Genomic DNA, 23,195 nt, shown 5'->3' with positions numbered 1-23,195 from the left:
ACATTATATGATTTCATTTGTGTGAAATTCTAGAAAATTGAAATTCTGGGAACAAAAGCAGAAATATGTTTGTTTTAGTTGGGTATCATAGTTCTCTGTTATAGTATAACAAGTTACCACAAGTTTAGCAACTTAAAATCATTTCTGTTAATTGTTTTATAGTTTCATAATTTTAGTGACCCAATCCAGATGGGCTCAACAAGGTCTCTGTCGCTGGTTTCCCAAGGCTAAGGTCAGAGTATCACATGGTGGGTAGGTTTCTGGCTGGCAGAGTCCTCAGCGAAGAATCTGCTAACAGGCAAATTCTTTTCCTTGTAGGACTAAAATTTCAATTCTCTGGTCCTAAAAGCTCCCCACACTCCTCATGTGGACTCCATCCTTGTTACCCTGCAGGGGTGAAATCTGTCCACCTTCTCCCTATGAGCTGAAGAAAAGCTTTCGTTGCCTTTAAAGACTCTGTCATTAGATTACACACACCCCCACCCCCCAATCTATCACCATCTGTGTCAGAAAACATAGATGCCATCAGTGGATTGTATCTTGCCTATCTTCAGGTTTTGGACAGTAGGGTATAAAGTATGTGAGTATGTGTACGTGTAGGCGTGCATTTTATTCTACTTCTTTCCATACTGAAAAGAAAAGGTTATGGCTATAAAGAGGCTTGAGAGAGCTTTTGGGAGATTGGAGACAGTTGGCTGTGGTAGTAATTACATGTCAAACTCATTCAGCTATACATTAGAGGAATGAATTTTGTTAAATAACCATGACTCTGAAAAGCAGGCTAGTTTTTAAATCCTCGATATAAAAATACAGATAGTGAAAATGAATTGATACTAGTATCTCCCAAACTGTTTAATTTTTTTCTTACTAAGTATTGACTGACCACAATATAAGCAGAAGAGAAAAATAGAGTAAGAAATCTATAGTAGTGTGTGATAACATTAAGATCAGTATGAGGTGAGAAGAGTGAATGGCCAGCCCAGCCTAGGTCTTTGAGGTTTGCATTCCCTGTAGTTTGCCTTGGTTTTTTGCTGCTCAGCAGTTGGACCTGGAGACAGAAGAGCAGGACAGTGTGAGCACCTTCATCCTTGATTTTATATCTGACGGGTTCCTCTATTCTTCCCCTCATCAGTGAGACATCTCCCCTTACCTAGGACCGTTGGGTTTCTCACACATTCCTGGACCAGCCTTGTGATCTACTGCTCTCATGCACCAAGCTCACTTACCTAACACCAGCATTAGTCTATCACTGAACATGCATCTGTTATAAAGAGTCACTTACCTCAAGCCGCAGCACAGTCTGCTGTGAACTTTGCTAGTCTAATGGGTATATGCTATTAGGTTTTAGCTGTGTATTCCAAGGCTGAAGTGTTGCTAACCATTTAGTCTTCTCCGTCTGTTGATTTGCGGTCTTAGCATGTTTTCTGCTTGTGTAACTGGTCTTGGTTTTAGCCTGCAGTAGTTCTCTGTGTACCAGTCATTCCCTGTTGGTTTTAGTTCTTGCAACCTTGTCTCATTTCTATTTGAAGAGAATTGTTTTCTTAATTTTTGAGTCCTTTGAATTGTTGTGATTTGTATTCAGTCTTGTTTTCTGTTGCATCCAGACCTTTGCATTTTAGCAGCTTTTTTGAAGCTTGATGTGTATTGCTTTGTCACTGAGTTCTATATATTAACCTCACTTTTGTTTTTTAATTTGAAGTTTTGGTTTGTTGTTTACTTGTAATTCCTACAGCAGTTTGATACTGAATTTAGAGAGATCCCCGTTACTCCTGCACGATCCTAACAGCACTGCATTACATTTCTTTAGGTTAAGTTTCCTTGCTTATCCTTTTGCATTGTGAACACGTGTACATAGATAACTTTATAAGTTATATAAATGTGACTAGTACAATTCACAGTTAAATTTTTTGGCACAGGTTTTTCCCTCGTCGGCAGGTTGGTTGAGCAGCCTTGTTTCAAATACAAAGGAAATTGCTTGGATGTTCGTATAAAACATACATGTTCCCACAGTTCATTGCTTTACAGCAAATGGGATCATTGTTACATAAAAACACTGTTGCTTTTTTTTTTTTTTTTCCCTCCTTTAATTTAATTCCAAGGTGTCTCTGGAGAGTGACTGTAAACAAGCCCTGTGCTGACAGGGCTTTAGGCAATTTGGGTCATGGGTTCTTGTGCATTTTTCATGATGTTTTTATTCTGGCATACAACCTAGTGCCTAAGCATCTAGGACCTGGGTGTGATTAAATGTCCTTTCTCTTGGAAGTTACGTGTAGTGATACCCTTGTGGTCATTGCTCAAATTGTGTTAGTTTGAGATAGCAGTTCTCTCCTAGAGCTCTTAACAAGAGAAACAAGTCAGGTTTGAGTGTGTTTAGCCAGGGAGACAAAGGAGGCATCTTACCACAGCTTGTGGACTAATAGAAGCAGTTTATCATTTTCAGACTCAGAGAATGGGCTGGGCCAGCAGGAGGGAGAGGTACCCTTCATGAGTGAGGAACAAGAAGGGGAGGACTGGTATATTCAAACCTTGAGTGGAGTCCAGGATGCTATCTAGTGGTGTGTCCAACAGAGTTCCTCCAGGGATTTGGGAGCAGCCTGCCACAAGTTCCATAGAGTCACATAGCTGAGAAGTGGGTGTGTGCTACTTAGCTGCTCTGTCCTTTCAGACTGTGAGGCTTGAGCAAGTCAAATACATTAGATCTACCCTCACCATAAGAAAGTGGTCAGCAGGAGGCAGTGTATAGGACAGTTAAGGACTTGTATTTACTATAATGATAAGGTGGGAGAAGGTTAGAGATCTGGAGCTGTGGAGTGTAAACAAGCCACACCTCTCGTAATGAAAGAGCCTCAGCAAATACCTTGTTAGGCTAGTGTGTCTCTGCTGATGGTGAATGCTTTGTTTCCTTCATGATTGACTGCTGGAACCCAATACACATGGACAATGTAATGCTTTTATTCTGCAGTGTTCAGCTCTCAGTGTTGGGTTTGAAGGGGGTGTGTTAGTGTGTGTGTGTGTGTGTATTTTTAACCTATCAACAATAAAAGAAAGTAGCACTTCTCTTTTAGTCTACCAACAATACTATTTAATTTTTTGTAACGTTGGTAGCTCTATACTACTGCATCATTTTGCCTCTGAATTGAAGAGATTGAAAGTGTTCTTTAATATTTCAGAGTAGGTCTCAGGACTCATGTGTAGTCTTGTTGCAGTGAAAAAATACAAAGCAAAGTAAGCACAGTTAAGATGAGATTTCAGGGCCTCCTGCCAGTGAGCTTTTATGCAGGACTCTCCTTCCGCCAGTAGAGTCTTAACGGTGGTGTGAAAATGTTGTCTGCCAGGAAGCACACTGAAGACTGTCGTACATTTTTTGTTGGAGGATGGTTACATAGTCATTCTCTACAGAGAATGCACCAAAGTTCTAGCCTTCCAGAAGGCAATAAACATATAAGTCACATTGTCTGTAGCTTAGTGCATTCCCGCTCCAGTAAGCAAGAGGAAGAAGTCTCCGAGCTCTGGAAGGCCAGCCTTCCAGACAGACCAGAGAAAGCCAGACTACTGCCATCGTAGGTTTTCCTTTTGAAGTGTAAGCCATGTATGGTCTAATTCCCTATTTAAAGCACATGCCAGTAGTTCTTAGTTACTCGCACACGTGTGCATCCATCACTGTGATTTTGGAGTATTTTATCACCAAGGCAAAAGAGAACAACCTTGTACCCCTTAGCTGCCACCCCTTTCCAAACCCCACCCCCATCCCAGACCTTTCTTCTCCAGTCCTGAGCAACCCCTGTGGTGCTGTGTGAACAGGATCACGATATGCAGCCTTCCCTGTAGCATGTGACCAGTAGTTCATTTCTTCTTGTGGTGGTTGATGTTCCATTGTGTGGCCACACACATTTTGTTTCTCCATCTATCCGTCAGTCGGTGGAATTTGGATTATTTCCACTTCTTGGCTGTTATGAACAGTGTTACTTCTTTTCCACATCGCCTCCCCGGTGCTTTCTAAAGCATCTGTATAGACTCCCACTGACGGAAGCTCCACTTCCGTTCTTTTGACACACTTGCTTATAAAGGTTTAGAAGCTGCAGTCTGTGTTATTGGTCTGAGGCTTACCATACTTGGATATGAAGATGATGTTGCCTTCATTTGGGGCATTTTGTAGTTTATTTCCCTGTGGCCTGTGATAATTTGATATTGGGAAATAATGGTTCTTTGAAGATTGGGTAACGTTGGACTTTCCATCCAGCTCTGGTGCCACTGTCAGTGGGAGAATGCTTATCTCTTTTCTGTTTTCCCCTCGCCTACCGAGTCGTCTTCTTGTTTCTACTTTTGCTTGAATTACTTTTAGGGCTGTATTTTCCTGTGTAGTCGTGTGGACTTTGAGAATTTTTTTTAAACCATGTTTTCGCTGCTTCCATATGGTCTTTTCTCCAATATCAGTTTGATCGGTTTTCTATCTCTCTTTTCTTTAATCAGCCCTGTGAAGGTTTGTCTAACATGATAGCCTTTGCAGTAATTTAGTTTCATTCATCCTTTCACCTGACAGTTTCTGTTCTACTCCCTTTGTCGCCGTGTTATATTCATGTTATATTTGGACTTTACATCATCCATTTGGCTTGTTTCACCTCTCAAGTTGAGCTCTGAAGTTCTACCTCGTTCTAGAGGTATTTACTTTTTCTTTCTAGGAATCATTGATAGAATTTGAGTGTATTCAGACCTCTTTTAAGTAGTATTTATGGATGTGTGTGTGTGTGTTTGTATTGCTTTTTTAGTGCTTTGTTCAAAATCTTAAGAATATTTTTAGTAGTACGATGAAAGTTTTGTACAGTACCCTCCCCCCTCAATTCTTTCTAGATCAATGCCTTCCCTATCCATCTAACGCTGTGTTGCTTTAAACCCATGAAGACAGATTTGTGTAACCCAGATATTCTTGGGTGTGTGGCCTTCCTTTGGAGTGTGCTCTACTCCCCAGAGGCTACATTCTTAGAAGACACTCACTCTCCTAGAAGCCATCAGTTGTCTCAGCTAGGGCTCCTCAGCTAGGGCTGGGACTTCCTGCCCAGCTCTAATCTCTATTTCAGATTTGGTGTGGCTTGAGCTTGCAGAGGTCTTGTGTGGGCTGTCTCAAGTACTGTGAGTTCATATGTATAGTATCTTCCCTGCAATGTCCAGACACGTTGTCTCCTTTAGGTCATAGACTGCCTCTGGTTCTTACACCTTTTTTTTTTTTTTAACCTCTTCTACATTGATCCCTAAGCCTCTGGAAGATGGGGTACAGTATATCTGTTCCATTTAGGGCTGAGCATTTGGTCTCTGATTTTCTGTACCGTGGCCAGTTGTGGGCCTCTGTGTTAATCCTATCTACTGTAAATTGAAGCTGATAGATAGGTCTTGAGAGATGAATCAATCTATGGTTATAACCTCAATTTACTGCTCACAAATATTTTTTTCTTTCTTTTTTTTGTTTTCGTTTTACACATTATTGTCAACTACGTAGTACTATGTTATTTGGCTTCCCTCTACTCTTTCATTTACTATGTTATAAAGAGTTCAATTCATTACCTCTTTTTGGTTCTTTGTTATTTATCTTGTTTGCTTACTTATTTATTTATTTATAGCAAGTGAGCATGATATTGATTGCTTATATGTGAACATCTCAGCACACATGTGGCCGACAGACGACAACTAGCACAGGAATTGTCTTTATTCCAAGGATCAGCCTTGGACTGTCAGGCTTGTTGGCAAGCACCTTTAACCAGTGAGCCACTCAGTGGCCTGCATTCTCTCTGTGTTCACATTTTCTAAGACTCCAGTTATATTTACCAGAGGAGTCATAAGCTAGTCCCAATTGTGGGAAAGTGAAGCAAGATGACAGCTCTAATATGTGTATAAGCTGATTTCAGAGACTAGAGAGGAGGTGGGGGGCTTCAGTGATGAAGTCTGAGAATTTATTCTTGTAAGGAACTTTTTTAAAAAATAATTCTTCCTATCAATGATTTTACTTATCTTTATTTTATGTACACGGGTGTTTGCTGCATGTGTTAGGTTGTCACACTCCTGGAACTGTAGTTAAAGACAGCCATGAACTGCCATGTGGGTGCTAGGAATTGAGCCCTGGTCCTCTGGCAGAGAGCGCACTGCTGAACCATTTCTCCCTTAAAAGTAAAAATGGTTACAGGGACAGTAATGTAAAGTAATCTAAGTAATGGAGGCGAGGACAGGGACAGAGGTCACGCCTGTTCTCACTTCCACTTCCCAGTCTGTAGACAGACTAGCTGGCTTGTGAGCTCCTGGGAATTCCCTGTCTCTGCTTCTCAGCTCTCTGTAGAAATGTTAGGATTAAACACTTGAGCTCTATATGTTCAACTTTTATGAGGGTTTTGGAGAGGGTTTTAGGTCCTCACACTCTTAGCTCCGCCTCCTTTTTCTCTGCCCAGACATAGGCCTATTGCTGCCCTAATGTGATTGGACAGGGAAAATCCTGCAAAACAGGTATGGGCTTTTGAAACCTCAAAGCCCCATCACCTGTGATACATCTCTTTCAACAAGTCCACATCTCCTTCGTCCCAAACAGTTGTACCAACCGGTGACCAAGTATTCAAACATGCGAGTCTATGGGAACCATTCTCTTTCAGTCACCACATAAAGAGTTCCCTTAATGTTATACAAACATGGATGAATTTATTATAAACTTAGTGTATATGATGTGTTTCAGGATTATTTTTATCTCTTTAAGAGAAGGTTGCAAATTATAGAGTTAAATAGAAGAAACAGCTAACATACTTTATAATTTTAAAAATATTTTACTTCATTAAGCAGGTCAGTTACAGTTACCTCATGTATGAGGTGAGCAGTCCTTGACTCTGGGATGGGAAGAATTTATCTGAGACCAGGCAGCTGATAAGCTGGCCCGGAAACAAGGTCTGTTGCCTGATTCTTTAGACTGATGGCTTTCTTCTTTCTTCTTTAGTGCTTTGTTTCAGGTGGCTATTTGATCAGTGGTGGTAGGCTGACCTAATGTCTCATCTTTTATGTTCTGTGAAGATAGAATGCAGTGACTTTCACCTAAGTGTACCAAGGCATTTGTTGAGACCCTATGCGCTCTCTTGCCTGGCATCCCTTCGCACGTGCTTTCTTCCTTCCTGGGCTTCTTTGTGTTCCTCCATCACACCAGATATGGTCCGGGTTTAGTATCTGAAGTTGCTGTCCACACTAATTGGGATTCTTCCCCTCAGGTTGCTTTACCCCTTTCAAATCTTGATGTGGATATAAGCTTTTTAGTGAATCCTTCTCCGCTGTCTTGCTATCCGGCTTCCTTCCCCTTCCCTGGTTGATCCGTAACAGGTAACTCTTCTAGTTATTTATGATGTTGTAAAGTCTGAGCACTGTCTGACCACTCCTCATTGTGTGTTCAGTGTGTGGTATTTGTAAGTGTTTGCTAAATGAAAGAGTGCAAGAAGGAAATTTAGTTGATAATGTTGATAGTGAGTGAGTCCTTGCTTTTAATTCAGCAGTTGAACATTTAAAGTCCATTGAAACAGGAGCACACATTTACAAAAGGAGTGGAATACCTCACTAGGGATTTTTATTTAGTCTAGTTCCTTTAGGAACTAGTTCAATTTATATAAAATCTGTCTTGAAAAAAGACAGTCTGTTTATAGACCATAAATTTATTTAATATAACAGAATACCGTAACCTCAGATTTAATGTATTTTTTTCAGAAAATATTTTTCTTATATCTTTCTCTGAACATTGCAGTGTTGGCATAGGTAGTGATTAATATCCTAACAACTTAAAAAAATCTAAATGTTTTTATTTTCATATTTCAGAATGCTGTTCTAATCCTTCTGATGATGAATTGTGATTTATTCAATGACTGTGTGAAATAAGTGAAAAACTCTTGATCAGCTTTTACTTAATTTTTTTCCTTTCTTTTTTTTTGTAGATTTTCTTTGAGGTCATGCTGATGAAATATGGAGTCCTCTTTGCTAACTTCACCGGAATCAGAGAAAAGCTGCTTCACTAAAGAAACAAAGGAAACAAGTGGCCAGAGGAACCCTGCAGATGCCAGCTCTGTACCTTGAATCTTCTCTGTTTTCAGCCCAACAGGACTAATGACTCACATGTTAACGACAGTGGTCTATTCATCATAGATTTTTAGCAGTTAAAGTTATTTTTATCAGTGTGTCCAACTTACAGATTTTAAGAATTATTAAACCTGGAAGGCCTTATTTAAAATCGGTTGCTTCTTAGCTCTCAACAATTGAACATTTACTTGCTTTTACATATGAAAGTCCTCAGAACTGTAGCCCATCAGGAACAAGATGGACTTGGAAGCATACAGCTTTATTGTGGACTGCAGTGGAATTAAGTGGCCAGCTCGACATCACCCATTTTCTTTTCCAGAATACCACATAAGCTAAGCATATTACTTAACTTTAATGCAAAAGAAGTGGCTTGAAAATGGCCTGGGTAAAATTTTTACGGAAGCCTAGCGGCAATCTTGGCAAAGCTTATCAAGCTGGAAGTCTGCTGTCCCTAGCCCCCACTGTGGGCTTGTTAAATGAGCCAGGGCAGAACAGCTGCTTTCTTAACAGTGCTGTACAGGTGAGACCATCAATTCCTCATTTCAGCTCTTAATGTGCTTTTAAGGGACTCTTATGTAATGATCCTTTTAACACTTCGTTGACTGGAACGACTTCTCTGTGTGTGTAGTGTCGGTGGTATGTACCTCTTTCTGTATGCATGCGCATATAGGTTTCTGTGTGTGTGATACATGAAGTCAGGAGTCAGTGCCAGGTCGTTCCTCCCCCTCTTTCCACCTCGTCTTTTGAGGCATGGTCTCTCACTGAGCATGTAGCTCATCCATTCAGCTCAGCTCAGTGGGTTGCACTCCTCCTTCTCCACCACTGGGGTTACACACGTTACCATTGCTCGTTCCTACATGGCCCAGGGATCTGAACTCGCCCTCAGGCACGCACGCCAGTACTTTACCACCAAGCCTCTGCCCAGTCTTCCTGTACCTTCACGTCGATTTAATGGGGCAGAAGATACTCTGTTGAATGTTTTCATTTTTGTAATAATTAAAAATGATATTTTCCCATAGAATGACACACTGCTATGGTATAAAGAACATTTTTATTCAAAATGCTTTAAAAATTAAAAATATTTATAAAGTAAACATTTTTTGTTTTAATTAGCTAACACTCTTCTGCATGGTTTTTAAAAAATAAGTCGGGTGTAAATCCCAGTGGATGGGATAAAAACAAATGAGCTAGGTTGAAATAATGCAAATTTAGGGGGGGGCCACCATCTCAGAGGTAAAGGGGAGGGGAGATGGGGGGAAAGAACTCTGAGAGGGGGGAACCAGGAAGGGGGCAACATTTGGGGTGTAAATAAAATAATTGATAAAGAATGCAGATTCATTTTCTTTCACTTCACAGTGACCCTTAAACTGCCATTTAAATTATAATTTGAGTACCACTGTTTTAGGTTAACTGAAGATTATTTTGTCAGTTTCACACCGTTTTGAAATTTATTTCAATAAATATGTATGTAAACATCTTTTTCTGTTTTTAATAATCTTCTGTAAAATACACTTTGCTCTTTTAGCAGTTTCATGTGTTTTCTTCTGAACACTAATGTTAGATAGAGCTGTATCATTGGTTTAATGACTCTACACATCTGTGACATGCCACATGCCCCAGCATCTGAATGCTTGCTCTCAGTTGTTCTCCACCTGGGACAGATCTCCTCCTGAAAGGTCTTTAGCTCCCCCAGGAAAGGGAGCATCAGGAAACACTGACAAGTGTTCCACCTAGCTCAGAGAGTCTGCTGGTATTAAGAGAAAAGAGTCCTGAGAGAATGGCAGTGGATAGCAGGGAATCCAAGCACCAGATAGTTGAAGTGAAATGCTTTGATTGGATCCAACTGTCAGTTTAGGTCTTTTCCTGTTTTCTACTTTTACATTTTCCCTTTCCTTTAGTTCTCACAATGTGTGTGGAGCGGGGGAGGGGGAAGGGTTGGGGAGACTTATAACATCAAATTGTAAGTATGGAAATGTTCACAGTCAAGAAAGTAGAAATATTCTCTTGGTAATGTATTTTTAGATGGACATTCCAGTTTTAAATGGATATGCCATAAAGACTATTTTTCTATATAACATTTATTTATGGTACTTCCTGCAACGTTAAATAGAACCACCTTCAATGTAACATATTTTCTTCTGTTTGAAGGACCTTTACTAACTTTTTTATTGTGCTGGCCTATTAGTAATATATTATTCTAGCTTTTGTATGTTTGAAAAAAATCCATTTCACTCCTATGTTTGAAAAACCTAAAAAGAGGTGTGTATGCCTTTAATCTCAGTTCTTGGGAGGTTGAGGCAGGAGGATCAGGACTTCAACAGCCTTAGGTGCATCACAAATGTGGAGATGGGACCTCCCAGGCCTCCTGATGGTCTTCCTCTGTACTCTCATTGTTTCTAATGAAAACGTGCGTGGTCTTCGCTTTTCTGTTTGCCACACGTCCTTTCCTTTGGCCACTCTTAAGGTTTTTTCTTAGTGTTGTTCATGGTTGAGTTTGTTGAGTCTTTTGAAGCTGTCAGTTTGACGTTTTCCTGTCTGTCCCTCCTTTGGAGAACTCCAGTTACATCCATGGTTGTTCCAAGTGGCGTGTGGTCTTCACTTTCTTCCTTAGTCTTTTTTTCTGTGTCATTCTCTGGATTCTGTTTCTGTGTCTTAGAGTTAGTTCTTTACCTTTTCAATGTCTAATCTGCTATTTGTGATATTATATTTTTCATTCTGGGTGTAGAAGTACGCGCCTTTAATCCCAGTACTTGGGAGGCAGAGGCAGGCAGATCCCAGACTTCAAGGCCAGCCTGTTCTACGCACTGAGTTTCAGGAACGTCAGGGCAACAACAAAAATAAATTTTTTTTTTATCTTAGACAGTCTGATTTTTATTAGTAAATATTTGCTATGTGTCTTTATGTGTTCAATCGTAACCTTTAGTCTATGAATTGTTTTCCTGTGCTTATCTACTCATTTTACCCTTTATACAGAATTGTAGTGTGCCTTTTTTTTTCTCCCCTGCCACCCCTACTCCCTCCCCTTCTTCTTCTTCTTTTTTTTTTTTTTNTTTTTGCTTTAATGGTCACTAATTTTTCCTGGCTGTCAGAAGTTTTACCTTGTGAGGTTATAGATATTTTCAGGATTCCTAAAGATAATCTTAAACTTTATTCTGGACCAAGATTAATTTAGTTGGAAACAGTCTGGTTATTTTGATGTGCTGGTTTCTTGGGCAGGGATAGTTTTATTTACTCTTAAGGCTAGTTTTTTTCAGACACTTCTTTTCTACCGCCAGTGCTCTTGTGAACCTAGGTTTTCCACCTTGACTTTTGAGAACAGGTCTCCTCCTGGTCCTCCAGGAGCTCCGAGCATGAGCTCTTCAAGTTCATTTGAGTGTTTCATTCCCGGACACACGCTGCTCACTGGCATACTTGGAGGGAGCCTGTGGGAGCCCTGGTGAGGACTCTGCAGTGCTCTGCCCTGCCTGCTACAGCAGCCTCCAGTGTGCAGATGTTGCTACAGGCTAATTTGAAAAGCCAGTTCTCATTGGGGAAAAGTACTATTCAAATAGACTTCCTGTCAGAAAACCTCTTGTTAATAATCAGTTTCATGATTATTTTTAAAGATTGCTCAGAAATAAATTGAGGAATCCATTTTGTAAGGTCAGACCAATTTCAAATGCAGCTATGTGAAGGTATGAATCCAGTGAAAGGCAGTGAATGAATTTATACACTGTTTCTCTTATTTCTTATTATTTCAGCATATTTTTATAGTGTTTTAAAGTGAGGAATAGGATCAAAGTTTATATTCCTTTGGGAAACTTATATGATTATATGCACTGATTTTGGAGGTACTTAAGCTCTATGTAGAAATGCTAAAAACCTGCATAATATCTTTTAGGATTTATATTAAATAACTACATGTAAGAAATTTAAAAGGAGTATTGCTGAAAACTAATTAGTCCAGCAATTAGCTGAGACTTATTTTGTAACAGGTTATAGAATATAATTTTATGAAATAGCATAAGGGTGGATTATAATTAGCATAATTTTGTGATAAGGATTTGTTTGATGGTTTTATGCTACTGTATTGAATAATGTACATAAAAAAGATTATTTTGACATTTTCATATATGTATACAATGTATTCTTATTACCCATCCCCCACTACCTCCCTCCAGTTTCTCTGGGACTCCCCCAGCTTATCTCCATTCCTGTTTCATGGCTTAGTGGTGGTGGTGGTCATGGTAGTCCAAATAGTATGGACATATGCACATGGACCCCATGCCACAAAGAGGCCACACACACCCCAAAAGTGACTCAGCAGCTGTTAGTCATCAGTAGCTCCTTGGCTGGGGTTAGGGCTTCTATAGTCCCTTTCCTATTCATGCTAGAATTTTTACTGACTTAATCTTGTACAGGTTCTTTGCAGATAACAATAGAGACTGTGAGATAACATTTGCATAAACCATGTTAAATCCAACATGAGTCTGCATTTCAGAGTTCTCTTATTCATCAGCTTAGTACTGGCTGTTGTTTACACCTGGTACATATGTCAGATAGTCTCTGCATTAACTGCTACCCACAACAAAAAGAAACTTCTCCACAATCCAAAGGTATAAACTTAGATATTAGCTTGACAACATAACTGTTTAATATGCTCTACCCCTCGATCCTAATACATTCTATGTCATGGCCTTTTGACAAGTTTACAAACCCAGGCATGAAATGGAGCAGACCTTGTACCCAATCAGAAAGCAGTTGGTTACTCCCATAGCTGTCATGCCACGGCTGCATGAGTACAGTAAATGTGTCAGGCAGGTCAGTAATTCTCAGGGTCCAGTAAGCCCGCTGTGGATGCGTGTCTTCTCTCCACCATTGGCTTGCATAGCACCTTGGAAAGCCTCTAGCCCGTCCACGGAGAGCACTTCTGTTTAAAAAATAAATCCTAAAATTGAAAGACAGTACTGACTTTATGAACAGATTCTTGAGGGTTTATTTACTGAATAACAAATTTCCAGGTGCCAAGAAAGTATTATGTTCGCCATGTTCGGTGCTGGTAAATTTTTTGAGTTAGAAGCAAAGTTCTATTTAATAGCTAACATTTTCTGTGTAGTTACTATATATTAGGTCCTTGTCTGATTATTATACATACCATTTCGTTTAATCTTTACCACTCCTGGCCATAGATGCTATAGTAAGCATTTGGCTGTCAGTTCCAGAACTGCTCAACAGAAGAGCTGGAACTGGAACCCAAGCCATCTGCCTTCAGAGCTGTGTTGTTAGACATTTTGCTGTCATTGATCTTCATCATCTTTGTTGAGTCCTTTAAAAAGGATTTCAATCTTGTATGATATGCTGAGATAATATATAAGAAGTTAGTATTACCAAGTACTTTACAAAACACTCATTTTGTTTTTATTATTTTTAGTTGAGAGAATTTAGATGTTTTAAGTGGGTTCTTCCAAGTTACATTTTTTTCAAGAAATTACTAAGAAGATACAGAGAATCTTGATAAACTTGCTTGTATATCAGCTATATGTCAAGCCCTGCAGTATGTGCTGTGCATTTTGTATATTAATCTTCCCCCAAATTGAGGCATGTAATAATATTATTCCATTGTGTAGAATGTCGGTTTTATAAAATAGGTTTTAGGTACTGGACTGATTTTTTTTTTTTCAACTTTTAAACTTTTTTATAGTTTGACTTTTTCTCTTAGTAGCAAATGTCTAAGGAGTAATTGCTGTGAATATATTCAGGTCATTGCTTGGCTATCACCACGCTGTGACTCCTATCACCACAGGAGTCTTTCATTTAGTGTGTGTGATCACACACATACTGGTCAGACATTCTTCTTGGTAAGACACACTGACAACTCTTTAGTACATCCTAGCTTTAAAGTCTAATTATATTTCCTTCCTAGGTTTCTGGTGTTTCCAGGTATTATAATCTCCTCCTCTTTCATGTCTCTGCCAAATTCTCCATGTAGTATATCCTATATTTCTTGTCTGTGTGCAGATACTTAACTGAAAGATTTTGAGGTTTTTTTGTTTTTTTTTGTTTTTTGTGCTCTACTCCCATCACGACTTTTCATGTGAATGAATAGGAATTTCCTCTGTGTAGTGTTGTGCTTCCCGTTTCTAGTGATTATGCGAGCCCGGTTATGTACAGGAGATTAAAGAAGTTACTTACTATTTTACTGCTTTTAAAATGTCCAAATATGCTTTTTTTTTTTCCATAGAGCAATCTCAATTCTGTCTTTCATTCAAATTTGCTTTAGGTTTTATGGCAATTAGATATATTCCGAAGAAGCTTGAGAGTTCTGACTGGACACATATGCCAGGGAGATGCCTGTATATTTTGTGCATTGAAGGTAACTATTTAGCAATTACTATCGATTCTCCAAAATTTTAATTTTGATGGTGGTTTAATTTGGTTGTGATTGAAGTTCATTGTCAAATAACATAGTTTTGAAGATGAATGCTTAAAACATGGCAAGTATCTCCCACTTTTATGCTAGACAGTTAAAATTTAATTTTTTAAGTAATATGAAATTGTTGAGAAATTCTTCATTGTTTTGTAGTTATTATTTATTTTAGTGACTGTTCTTAGCTACTACTGAGTTCTAGGTCCTGCTCTCATTATTGGGTTAATGCCGTGAGCATAATTTGTAACGATCTCTGTTCTTCCTACCATTGGGATGTGGAAGCAGGTAAATTTCAAGTTCAGGGCTGTCTTGACCTACATAGTGAGATCCTGTTAACATAAACAAGAACAGCAACAAAGCCCCGTTCTCATGGAGCTTATATCCTTTTGTAGCATAGGAGACAATGTGCAAGCTGCATGTAGCATATGTTAGGTGGTAAAAATGATATGAATGGCCAAGGAGGAAATATTAGCCAGGGAAACCCAGGAAGTATTAAGGGGTGAGAAAAACCCTCACCAAATGGTTGGCAATTGACTCAAGACCTAGAAAAGATGGTCGAGTTTCAGTAAAGGGCAAGAGCCTCAACATGTTGTTCAGTGAATACCAAAAAAGTCTGGGCACCAGAAACATTGTGAGCAAGAAAGTGGTGAGAGCTAAGCCTCAGAGGAAAGGGGAGTTTGGATGGCTTCAAAGTAGGTCTGTCACAGAGGAGTGACAGTGTTTGTTGTATGAACATATGGACTTAAACTTGGATTCTGTAACCCCAGCTCTGGGAGTTAGAGGTGGGAAGGGTGCCTTTGGCTGTAGGGTGTTTGCCTCAGTCATTCTCCATGCTGTGTTTTGAGTGGGACTCTAGCTGAACGTGGGGCTCAGTGAGGAGGAGTCAGGCCAGCCAGCTTGCTGCAGAGACTCCCTGTCGCTGCCTTCTGATGGTGGGGTTGCAGTCAGGCTCTCTATGCCCACCTGGCTTTTCCATCGTTTCTGGGGGTTCAGACTCCAGTCTTCAAGCCAGTGCTTTGCCTTCTAAGCCATCTCCCCAGTTCTGGAATAATTAACTTTATATGGCATTTCAGGACCAGACTGTTGTTTATTCATTTCTGGATATGGGTATGCTTTTTTTTAATGTTGTAGTGAAATTATTAAAGTGTCTGTAAAGTTGCTTGCTTTCGACCTACTGATATACTTTTGATTTCTAGACAATATTTGCACAATTTCAACACAGTCGAGAAAAAGCACTTCCCTCAGATAACATAAGGCATGCTCTTGCAGAAAGCTTCAAAGATGAGCAGAGATTTCAGCTTGGCCTCATGGATGATGCTGCCGAGTGCTTTGTACGTATCTCTGACAACCCTTAAACACTTAGAACAATAGTTTTAAGTCCTTGTGTGATGCAAATTTGAAAACAAATAAATGTAAAGATGAAAAATGTCAGGACTGGTCAGTGTCTATATATCTTATTCGTCCTTCAAGATTGAACTTGAATCATTCTGTGTTTTATGTTGTATATCAGATGATTTATGCCCTGATTTTTACTGTATGTTAGTTTACAAAAGTATACATATAGTTGTTTTATAATACACTTTATATAATGTATATATCGAGCCCCCAACTTTGTGTCCTATTTGGTTTTTAATCTTTCAACATCAGTCTGTGCTGTCCAAATACTTGTGGATGTGTCGTTCCACTGGAAAGTGGCTGACCTATCAGAAGCTACACTCTTGGAGGAAATCTGCCTCCTCCTTTCCCAGCAGCTGACTGTTGCCAAAAACTATGTGGCTAAGGGTGGCATTTTATGCACATCTCCCCTCTCTGTGCTGAGATTTGATCTGGCTTCAGTTTGCACAGGTTTTGAGTACAAAAATCTCTGATTTCACATGTGCAACTGCTCTGCTGTGTCCAAAGGACAATGTTTTCGTGTAATTATCCACTACTTGTCTTAACACCTTATATCAGTGATCCACGAGCCTTCAAGGTGGGTGTGTGATATATATGTATGGAGATATAACATCAAATATATATAGCATATATATTCATTAGCTTAGTTGGAATGCTCCAGGCCAGTGAGAGACAATGTCTCAAATGATGTTGCCGGTGTTTCTAAGTTTGACACTTGAAGTTGTCTTCTGGCCTCTCCATCGTATGCATCTGCATACACAAGCGCACACTTTTTAAAAAACGTTAACCTGATTTTACTTAATATAAGAATGCTGGGAATGTAAGAAATTCAGTTTCTAATACTGAATTCTGTATATAATTAGTATTTAAGGCTTTAAAGTTCTTTCCTTGATTTTTTTGTTTTTTTTAAAAAGCTAGCATTGCAAAAGGTGAATACTTGAACATTTGCAGTGATTAAAGAGGAAAATTGAAAAGCTAGCAGTTAATGGCATTCCTGCATTTACACTTTGGAAAATGTTCAGTTAAAGGTAATTATATCTTAAGGTGTTCTCTGCAAAATCAGGAACTTACTTCACTTGTGTTTTTTAAAATTTTTTAATTAGGAAAATATATTGGCGAGAATTCATTTTCACCTGGTGCCAAACAGAGACGCAGACATGTGCACCTCTAAATCTTGCGTGACTCATCAGAAGTTTGCCATGACTCTGTATGAGCAGGTGAGGTGCCTTAGTTATCTGTGTAGACACTGGACTGCGGTCTCAGGAGTGATAGACTCAGCATGTGTTCTTCCCTGCAGTGTGTGTGCCGGAGCTGTGGAGCTTCCTCAGACCCTCTGCCCTTTACCGAACTCGTGAGGTACATTTCTACAACAGCCCTGTGGTAAGCCTCTCAAAGAATAGTTAGCAAAGAGGCTAGGAGCACACTTACACACATTAGGCATTTATTCTGAAAAATTAGAACATGGTATAGATTTTCCTTCCTGACATTATCAAATGTGCTTTAATAAGAGAGCCCAGGAAGTAGCTTTCTCGGCTGAAGGCTTAGAATTTAGCTTAATATAGGTTACCTGAAGTGCTTGACTAAAGTTTCAGATTGCAGTTTGGAATACATATAAGTAATATAGTGTGTGTTTTGAGGAAAATAAGGCTATATATGGAATTCATTTGTTTATATAACATATATATAACCTGACAAATTTTACATAGTATTTGTAGTGAGCCTGCATCTTAAGTGGAGCCCATCACATAAACTTAGGTTTAGAATTTACCATTCATAGCATAATATTAGCTCTCAAATTTCAGATTTTGGAGCATTTCAGACTAAGTACATTATATAATAAAATGTGCAGGATTCATATCTTTTATATTTATAGCAGACCTTTGAACTGGGAAAATGACCTTAAAACGAGGAACTCTTTGGTAGATGAACTGCACAAGATGCCTTCATCTTTACTTAGCTGCTCCCCTTGTATTGGCCTTGTCTCTACCATTGTCTCCTTTACAGTGATAAAAGCTGAGATAAAGGGAAAAGAAAGGAAAACTCGAATTTAACCTTAGGTTATTGTATTTTAGACCTCAGTAGTCAACTGTAAAAGTTTGCCTTGCTTACTGCCTGCCTGTCTGCCAGCTCCTTCCCTCTCCCTTTCAGAAACAGTTAGATAAGATGCAAACTCTAGCCTTAGACCTTATGCAGCATTTGTCATCTAAGTTCTTTCGAGTCCTTTATCAATTTAATGAGCTTAATCTACCTCATAGGTAGATGGATTAAGATCGAAACCCAAGTCTGATTACAAAATGTCTCATTACTCCGATACTGGCAGTTTTGTTATTTCAGTGTTTATCAGGCTGAGTGCGTTCTAGTGTACTTGTGCAGTGTGTTAGAGAAGTACTCTTGGTTACTGAATATTAGTGGCTGATTTCAACCACACACCTATGAAGCATATGCTAGAATTAGAGCATCTGGAATGGAAAGTAGCGATGGTGTGTGACCTGTAACAGTTTCTGTTGAAAATGCTTATATAGTTGCTTTAAGGTATCACGTGCCTTGATAAATATCAAGTGTGAGGGATAATTCCAGTAATGTCTGTCCCATCTCTAACAAAGCCATTAGTATTCACAATACAAGCATAAGGCAGAAGTCTGGTACTTAGGTAACTTTGCTGGTAGAGTCTGCCATCTCCTAACTGAAATGCTTAACTTCACCTCTGGCAACTTTAAGCCAAAGAAAGAAACGTCTACAAGTTTTGCTTGTTAGGGTAGAATTTAAATCCAAACTTCTTATTAATTAGTAGAATAAAAACGAAACATTGGAAGTCCTTCCACATAGAACCTTTACCCTCATCCAGGAAACAAAGCAAAAGTATAGCTGGACAGACAGGGGGACACTGACCTGTAGGCTTCAGTGTTTGGGGCCTGGGGGGAACTTCAATAAGTTTAGGCCATCCTGGGCTAGACAGGAGGATGATATTTCAAAGGGTAAATAAGTAAGTAATTAAGAAGGCTACTCTACTCTTGCCTTTCTGCTCCCTCTCTGTCCTCTCACCTCCCCACCCCCGCCCGGTCCTTCCCCCTCTCTCCACGTGCTCATGGCCAGCCTCTACTCCTCTACTCTCTCTCTCTCTCTCTCTCTCTCTCTCTCTCTCTCTCTACTACCCTCTTAACTCCCCTCCCCATGCCCTTAATAAACTTTATTCTATACTTTTTTTTAAAAAAAGACACTCTAATACGATTTTATATTTGTCTTAATTCTTCATATATCTTCCAAATTAGTCATTTGTCACTGTATGGTTAAGTTGAAAGTAATGCACACCTCTCAGTATATATTCATACTCAGTTTTCTCAAGTGAAATTGATACACCTGTTGTAAGTCCATAGGCGAGGCTAGATTAAGATTCCTACTTTTTTTTTTTTTTTAAAGCAATGAAGTTGAAAGAATGATGGAAAGGCATGAGCGAGTTAAACCAGAGATGTTTGCGGAACTGTTGCAAGCTGCAAACACAGCAGATGACTATCGGAAGTGTCCTGTAAGTAGAATTGGAGAGCATCAGTGTTCCTCTACGTTTATAAACGTGAAAATAGGCACCCAGAAATTATCATGTAAGCACTAATTGGACATGTATAAAATTTATCTTTATTAAATGATATTGGAGATGACTTTACATCACATAAGCTATTTATTTATCTTAGTGCTGTTATCGTGAAAACTCTTTCACCTATGCTCACATCTGTAGCCCTTGCTGCTTGGGAGATTAAGGCAAGGTATTTGAGGCCACAGATCTGTGACAAGCTTGGGCAACATAGAAGAACCACCATAAAAACCAAACAAAAACTTCTTAGCTTTGCAAAAGTGTTTTTTTTTTCTTTAAAAAGTGTTTTATATTTATGTATTTTTAAGTATAGCCCGAGTGTACATGGTGCCCACGAGGTTAGAAGAGGGCATTCAGTCCTTGGGGACTGGAGTTACAGATGATTGTAAACCACCATGTGGGTATGAAGAATCTAACCGGGGTCCTCTAAGAGCAACAAGTGCTCTTAACTGCTGAGCTAACTCTCCAGGCCACCCTACCTCCTTTTATTATGAGACAGTCTGATTCCTGGATGGCCTGGAACTCACTAAGTAGACCAGGCTGGTTCAAACTCACAGAGATCTGCCTACCTCACTTTATTAAAAAATGTAAAGTATCATGTGTTGAATGAAGTCTTTCAGAGGTCTGAAATGTGTCTCATGACTGCAGAGGAGTCATGTTGTCATTCTTTGAGTAAATGTGACAAATGATTTTTGTTGTTGTTGTTGTTGCTGCATAATACTATAAATGACTTCATGGATTTTTTTTTTTGGACAGAGTCTAATACCAAGCTGGCTCAGCCTCCCAAACACCAACTAGCTATTAACAACCTTAAGGGATTTTGGTTTTTATTTTCTGCCTTTTGTTGTTGTTTTCAGGATGAATATTTGTTTTAACACATCTAAACATACCAAATGAGTTAAAAATCAGATCTTGCTTAATCAGTAAAGACAAACAGCTGATCAGAAGTCAATTTCTAATAAACTGAAAAAAAAAAACAAATTTCAGATACACTTTGATTTTCATTGTATAATATAAGGTATATATAGTAACTAATAGTTTAAAAACTTGCCTTTTTTGTTTGTTCTTCTGTAGAGTAACTGTGGCCAAAAAATAAAAATCCGCCGTGTTTTAATGAATTGCCCAGAGATTGTTACAATTGGATTAGTGTGGGACTCCGAGCACTCAGACTTGACTGAAGATGTTGTTCGAAGTCTAGCCACGCATCTCTACCTTCCTGGGGTATCACAGTTGCTTTCAAATGTTAATATCATGATGGTCTTAGTTTTGTTCATCCGAACCTAAATCTTTTAAGGGAAATATATCCAGATGTGCTTAGATGAAGATAATTTTGCCTAAATCAGACTAAGTGGAATACCTTTTTCCATAGACTAGAAATGACTTTCAATCACAAACTAACCCATCTCTTGCCCTTTCACCCTGGAGTGATGATTGGTGATAATGATGATTACCACTTGATGGTTCTCACATAAATGTGATAAATAATAATCTAGAGAGGATTTAAGGTTTAAACTTAATCTGTGTAGTGATTTCTCTGATGTGTGTGCTTTTTAAAGTTGATTATTACTTTCTAAATTTACTTTGAGTTTGTTATTGTTATAATTACAAATAAAAAATTATACTTTAAGTGATAATTTAATGTTTCTTCAAATATGTTATCTAATCAAGAATATATAAATCATCTTACGTTTGGAATATAATTAAAGTGTCAATTGTATGTTGCTAGAGAAACTTAGTGCACTAATGCATGGTGAATTCAGTGTGTGGAACTTAGAGGTTCTGAGGACTAAAAGTTATCTGTTGACAGTTCCATATCAATGGCACCTTCGGTAATAATGCTGGCTGGATCAAGGCCAATCTGTAGGTGAAATATTTTCATATAATTTAGATGCCTGATTCATAGGTTCTCATTCTAAAGAGACAATAGTAAATATACATTAATATTTTTAAATAGCTTTTTTATAGGGTCACTGATGAAAATGCCACAGACAGCGAGCTGCACCTTGTGGGTATGATCTGTTACACCAGTCGACACTACTGTGCCTTTGCTTTTCACACCAAGAGCTCCAAGTGGGTGTTTTTTGATGATGCACACGTGAAGGAGGTAAGACTTGGACTAACTGCAGTAGTCATTGGGACTTTTCACAATGTAGAAGTACATAACAATCTATACAGTACTAGCATAATTATTAGAATAATGAATTAAAAGATAAGCTACCTATTACAATTTTTTTAATTTTAGTATATTTTAAAACTTAAGTTTTAATCTAGTCTAGTTTTAGAGTAAAGAGTTTTGGGGTAGGGACAGAATGAGGCACTGTTTTTCCAATTTTTGTGTATATGATAAGAGATTGGATATAAGTTCTTTTGCTAAATGATTTGTTTGCTTTTTGAAACAGTGTCTCACATTATAGACCATTCTAACCTAGAATTAATGTGTATCCCAAAATAGCCTTAAACTCATAGCAGTCCTCCTATCTCAGCTTCTTATGTGTTAGAATTGTAGGTGTAACACGTCATACCTGGCATTTTAAAACTTACGTGTTATTTGTGCTGCAGTGTGTGGGTGCACATACCTGTGTGTGTGGTGTGTGTGTGTGTGTGTGTGTGTGTTTGTGTGTGTGCCCTGCAGGGGAGGTCAGGTGAGTTTACATGAACTGATGCTGTCTTCCTACCATGAAGGTTCCCTGATGAAAACTGGGTTGTCCTTGTCACAGGTACTTTACCCACCAGTCCATCGCTGACTTGGTGCTTGCCTTTGAAACAGCTCTGGCTGAATTCTACAATTCTCCCTTAGTTAGTACACGACCAACGATAGGAGTTTTTAAAAAAGTTGTAAAAGAAATTTAGACCTGACAAAGTTCATTAGCTTTGAAAATTCTGTTAGTAAACTGATTTTAAAATTAGAAATTCTGAGGTTACAAGCGCGTGGTGGGGAATTTGTCAACACTGATTATTTTCATAGACCTGTCTTAGATAGCATTCACTGAACATTTTTTAGTCCATAAAAAAATAAACACTGATAAATTGGGATCATCAAAATTTAATAAAACTTTTGCTCTGTAATAAAACATTTAGGAGAATAAAATGATAAACTGGAGGCTAGAAGAAAATATTTGTTTGACATATGTAATATAGTCTGTATCCAAAATGTATTTTTTATGGTTTGACTTGTTTTTAGTATAGGAGATTGAATCTTAACAAGACTTACATATCCTAGGCAAGTGGTCTGCCACCATCCCTGTATTCAAAATAGTAAAATGTAATTTTACAACTCAACAATAACAAGATGGCCAATTTTTCTTTAACAAATAAGACTTTATTAAAGAAAGTATATAAATGTTCTCTGTTACATTCTTTATATTATCAGCTATTGAGAAATACAAAAACAGTTCATGGGAGGATCCCAATATTTACCTGTTATATTGACTAAACTCAGAAAGAATTACTAAGGCCATAGCATGAATTAGCAAGGATAATGAGACTGAAGAATTCATCAGTCACTTGAAGAAACAGCCTGTCAGTTTGTTTTTTGTTTGAGTGTGTGTGTGTGTGTGTGTGTGTGTGTGTGTGTGTAATCCAACACTTTTGCTCTGCTGAAAACAAGTCCACATGAGACTTTGACCTGAATGTTCATTATAGCTTTTTTCCTAATAGACAAAACTAAAAGTAAAATCAAATAATGAGTAATACGTGAATGGCAGTCAGCCGCAGCCCTACAGTGTC

The 23,195-nt window shown here is 38.6% G+C and overlaps 1 protein-coding gene across 4 annotated transcripts in view; it reads left to right on the top strand.

Moving 5' to 3' along the window:
- Nucleotides 1–23,195, top strand: part of Usp53 (ubiquitin specific peptidase 53) — a 53,787-nt gene that overhangs the window by 5,569 nt on the left and 25,023 nt on the right. For 2 of the 4 annotated variants that reach the window (XM_029475182.1, XM_029475183.1), the window contains exons 2-9: nucleotides 7,941–8,602; nucleotides 14,342–14,434; nucleotides 15,685–15,819; nucleotides 16,987–17,100; nucleotides 17,181–17,263; nucleotides 19,301–19,406; nucleotides 20,544–20,711; nucleotides 21,424–21,573. In XM_029475182.1, the coding sequence (XP_029331042.1) occupies nucleotides 8,459–8,602; nucleotides 14,342–14,434; nucleotides 15,685–15,819; nucleotides 16,987–17,100; nucleotides 17,181–17,263; nucleotides 19,301–19,406; nucleotides 20,544–20,711; nucleotides 21,424–21,573 (993 nt within the window). In that variant the 5' untranslated portion in view covers nucleotides 7,941–8,458. Of the gene's footprint in view, nucleotides 1–7,940; nucleotides 8,603–14,341; nucleotides 14,435–15,684; nucleotides 15,820–16,986; nucleotides 17,101–17,180; nucleotides 17,264–19,300; nucleotides 19,407–20,543; nucleotides 20,712–21,423; nucleotides 21,574–23,195 lie in introns of those variants that run through there. The other 2 variants (XM_021158980.2, XM_029475184.1) reach the window with 2 other exon arrangements.

This window comes from Mus caroli, chromosome 3, assembly GCF_900094665.2.
Source record: "Mus caroli chromosome 3, CAROLI_EIJ_v1.1, whole genome shotgun sequence".
NCBI classification, from domain to species: Eukaryota; Metazoa; Chordata; class Mammalia; order Rodentia; family Muridae; genus Mus; species Mus caroli.
This window is presented reverse-complemented; position numbering and strand designations above follow the sequence as displayed.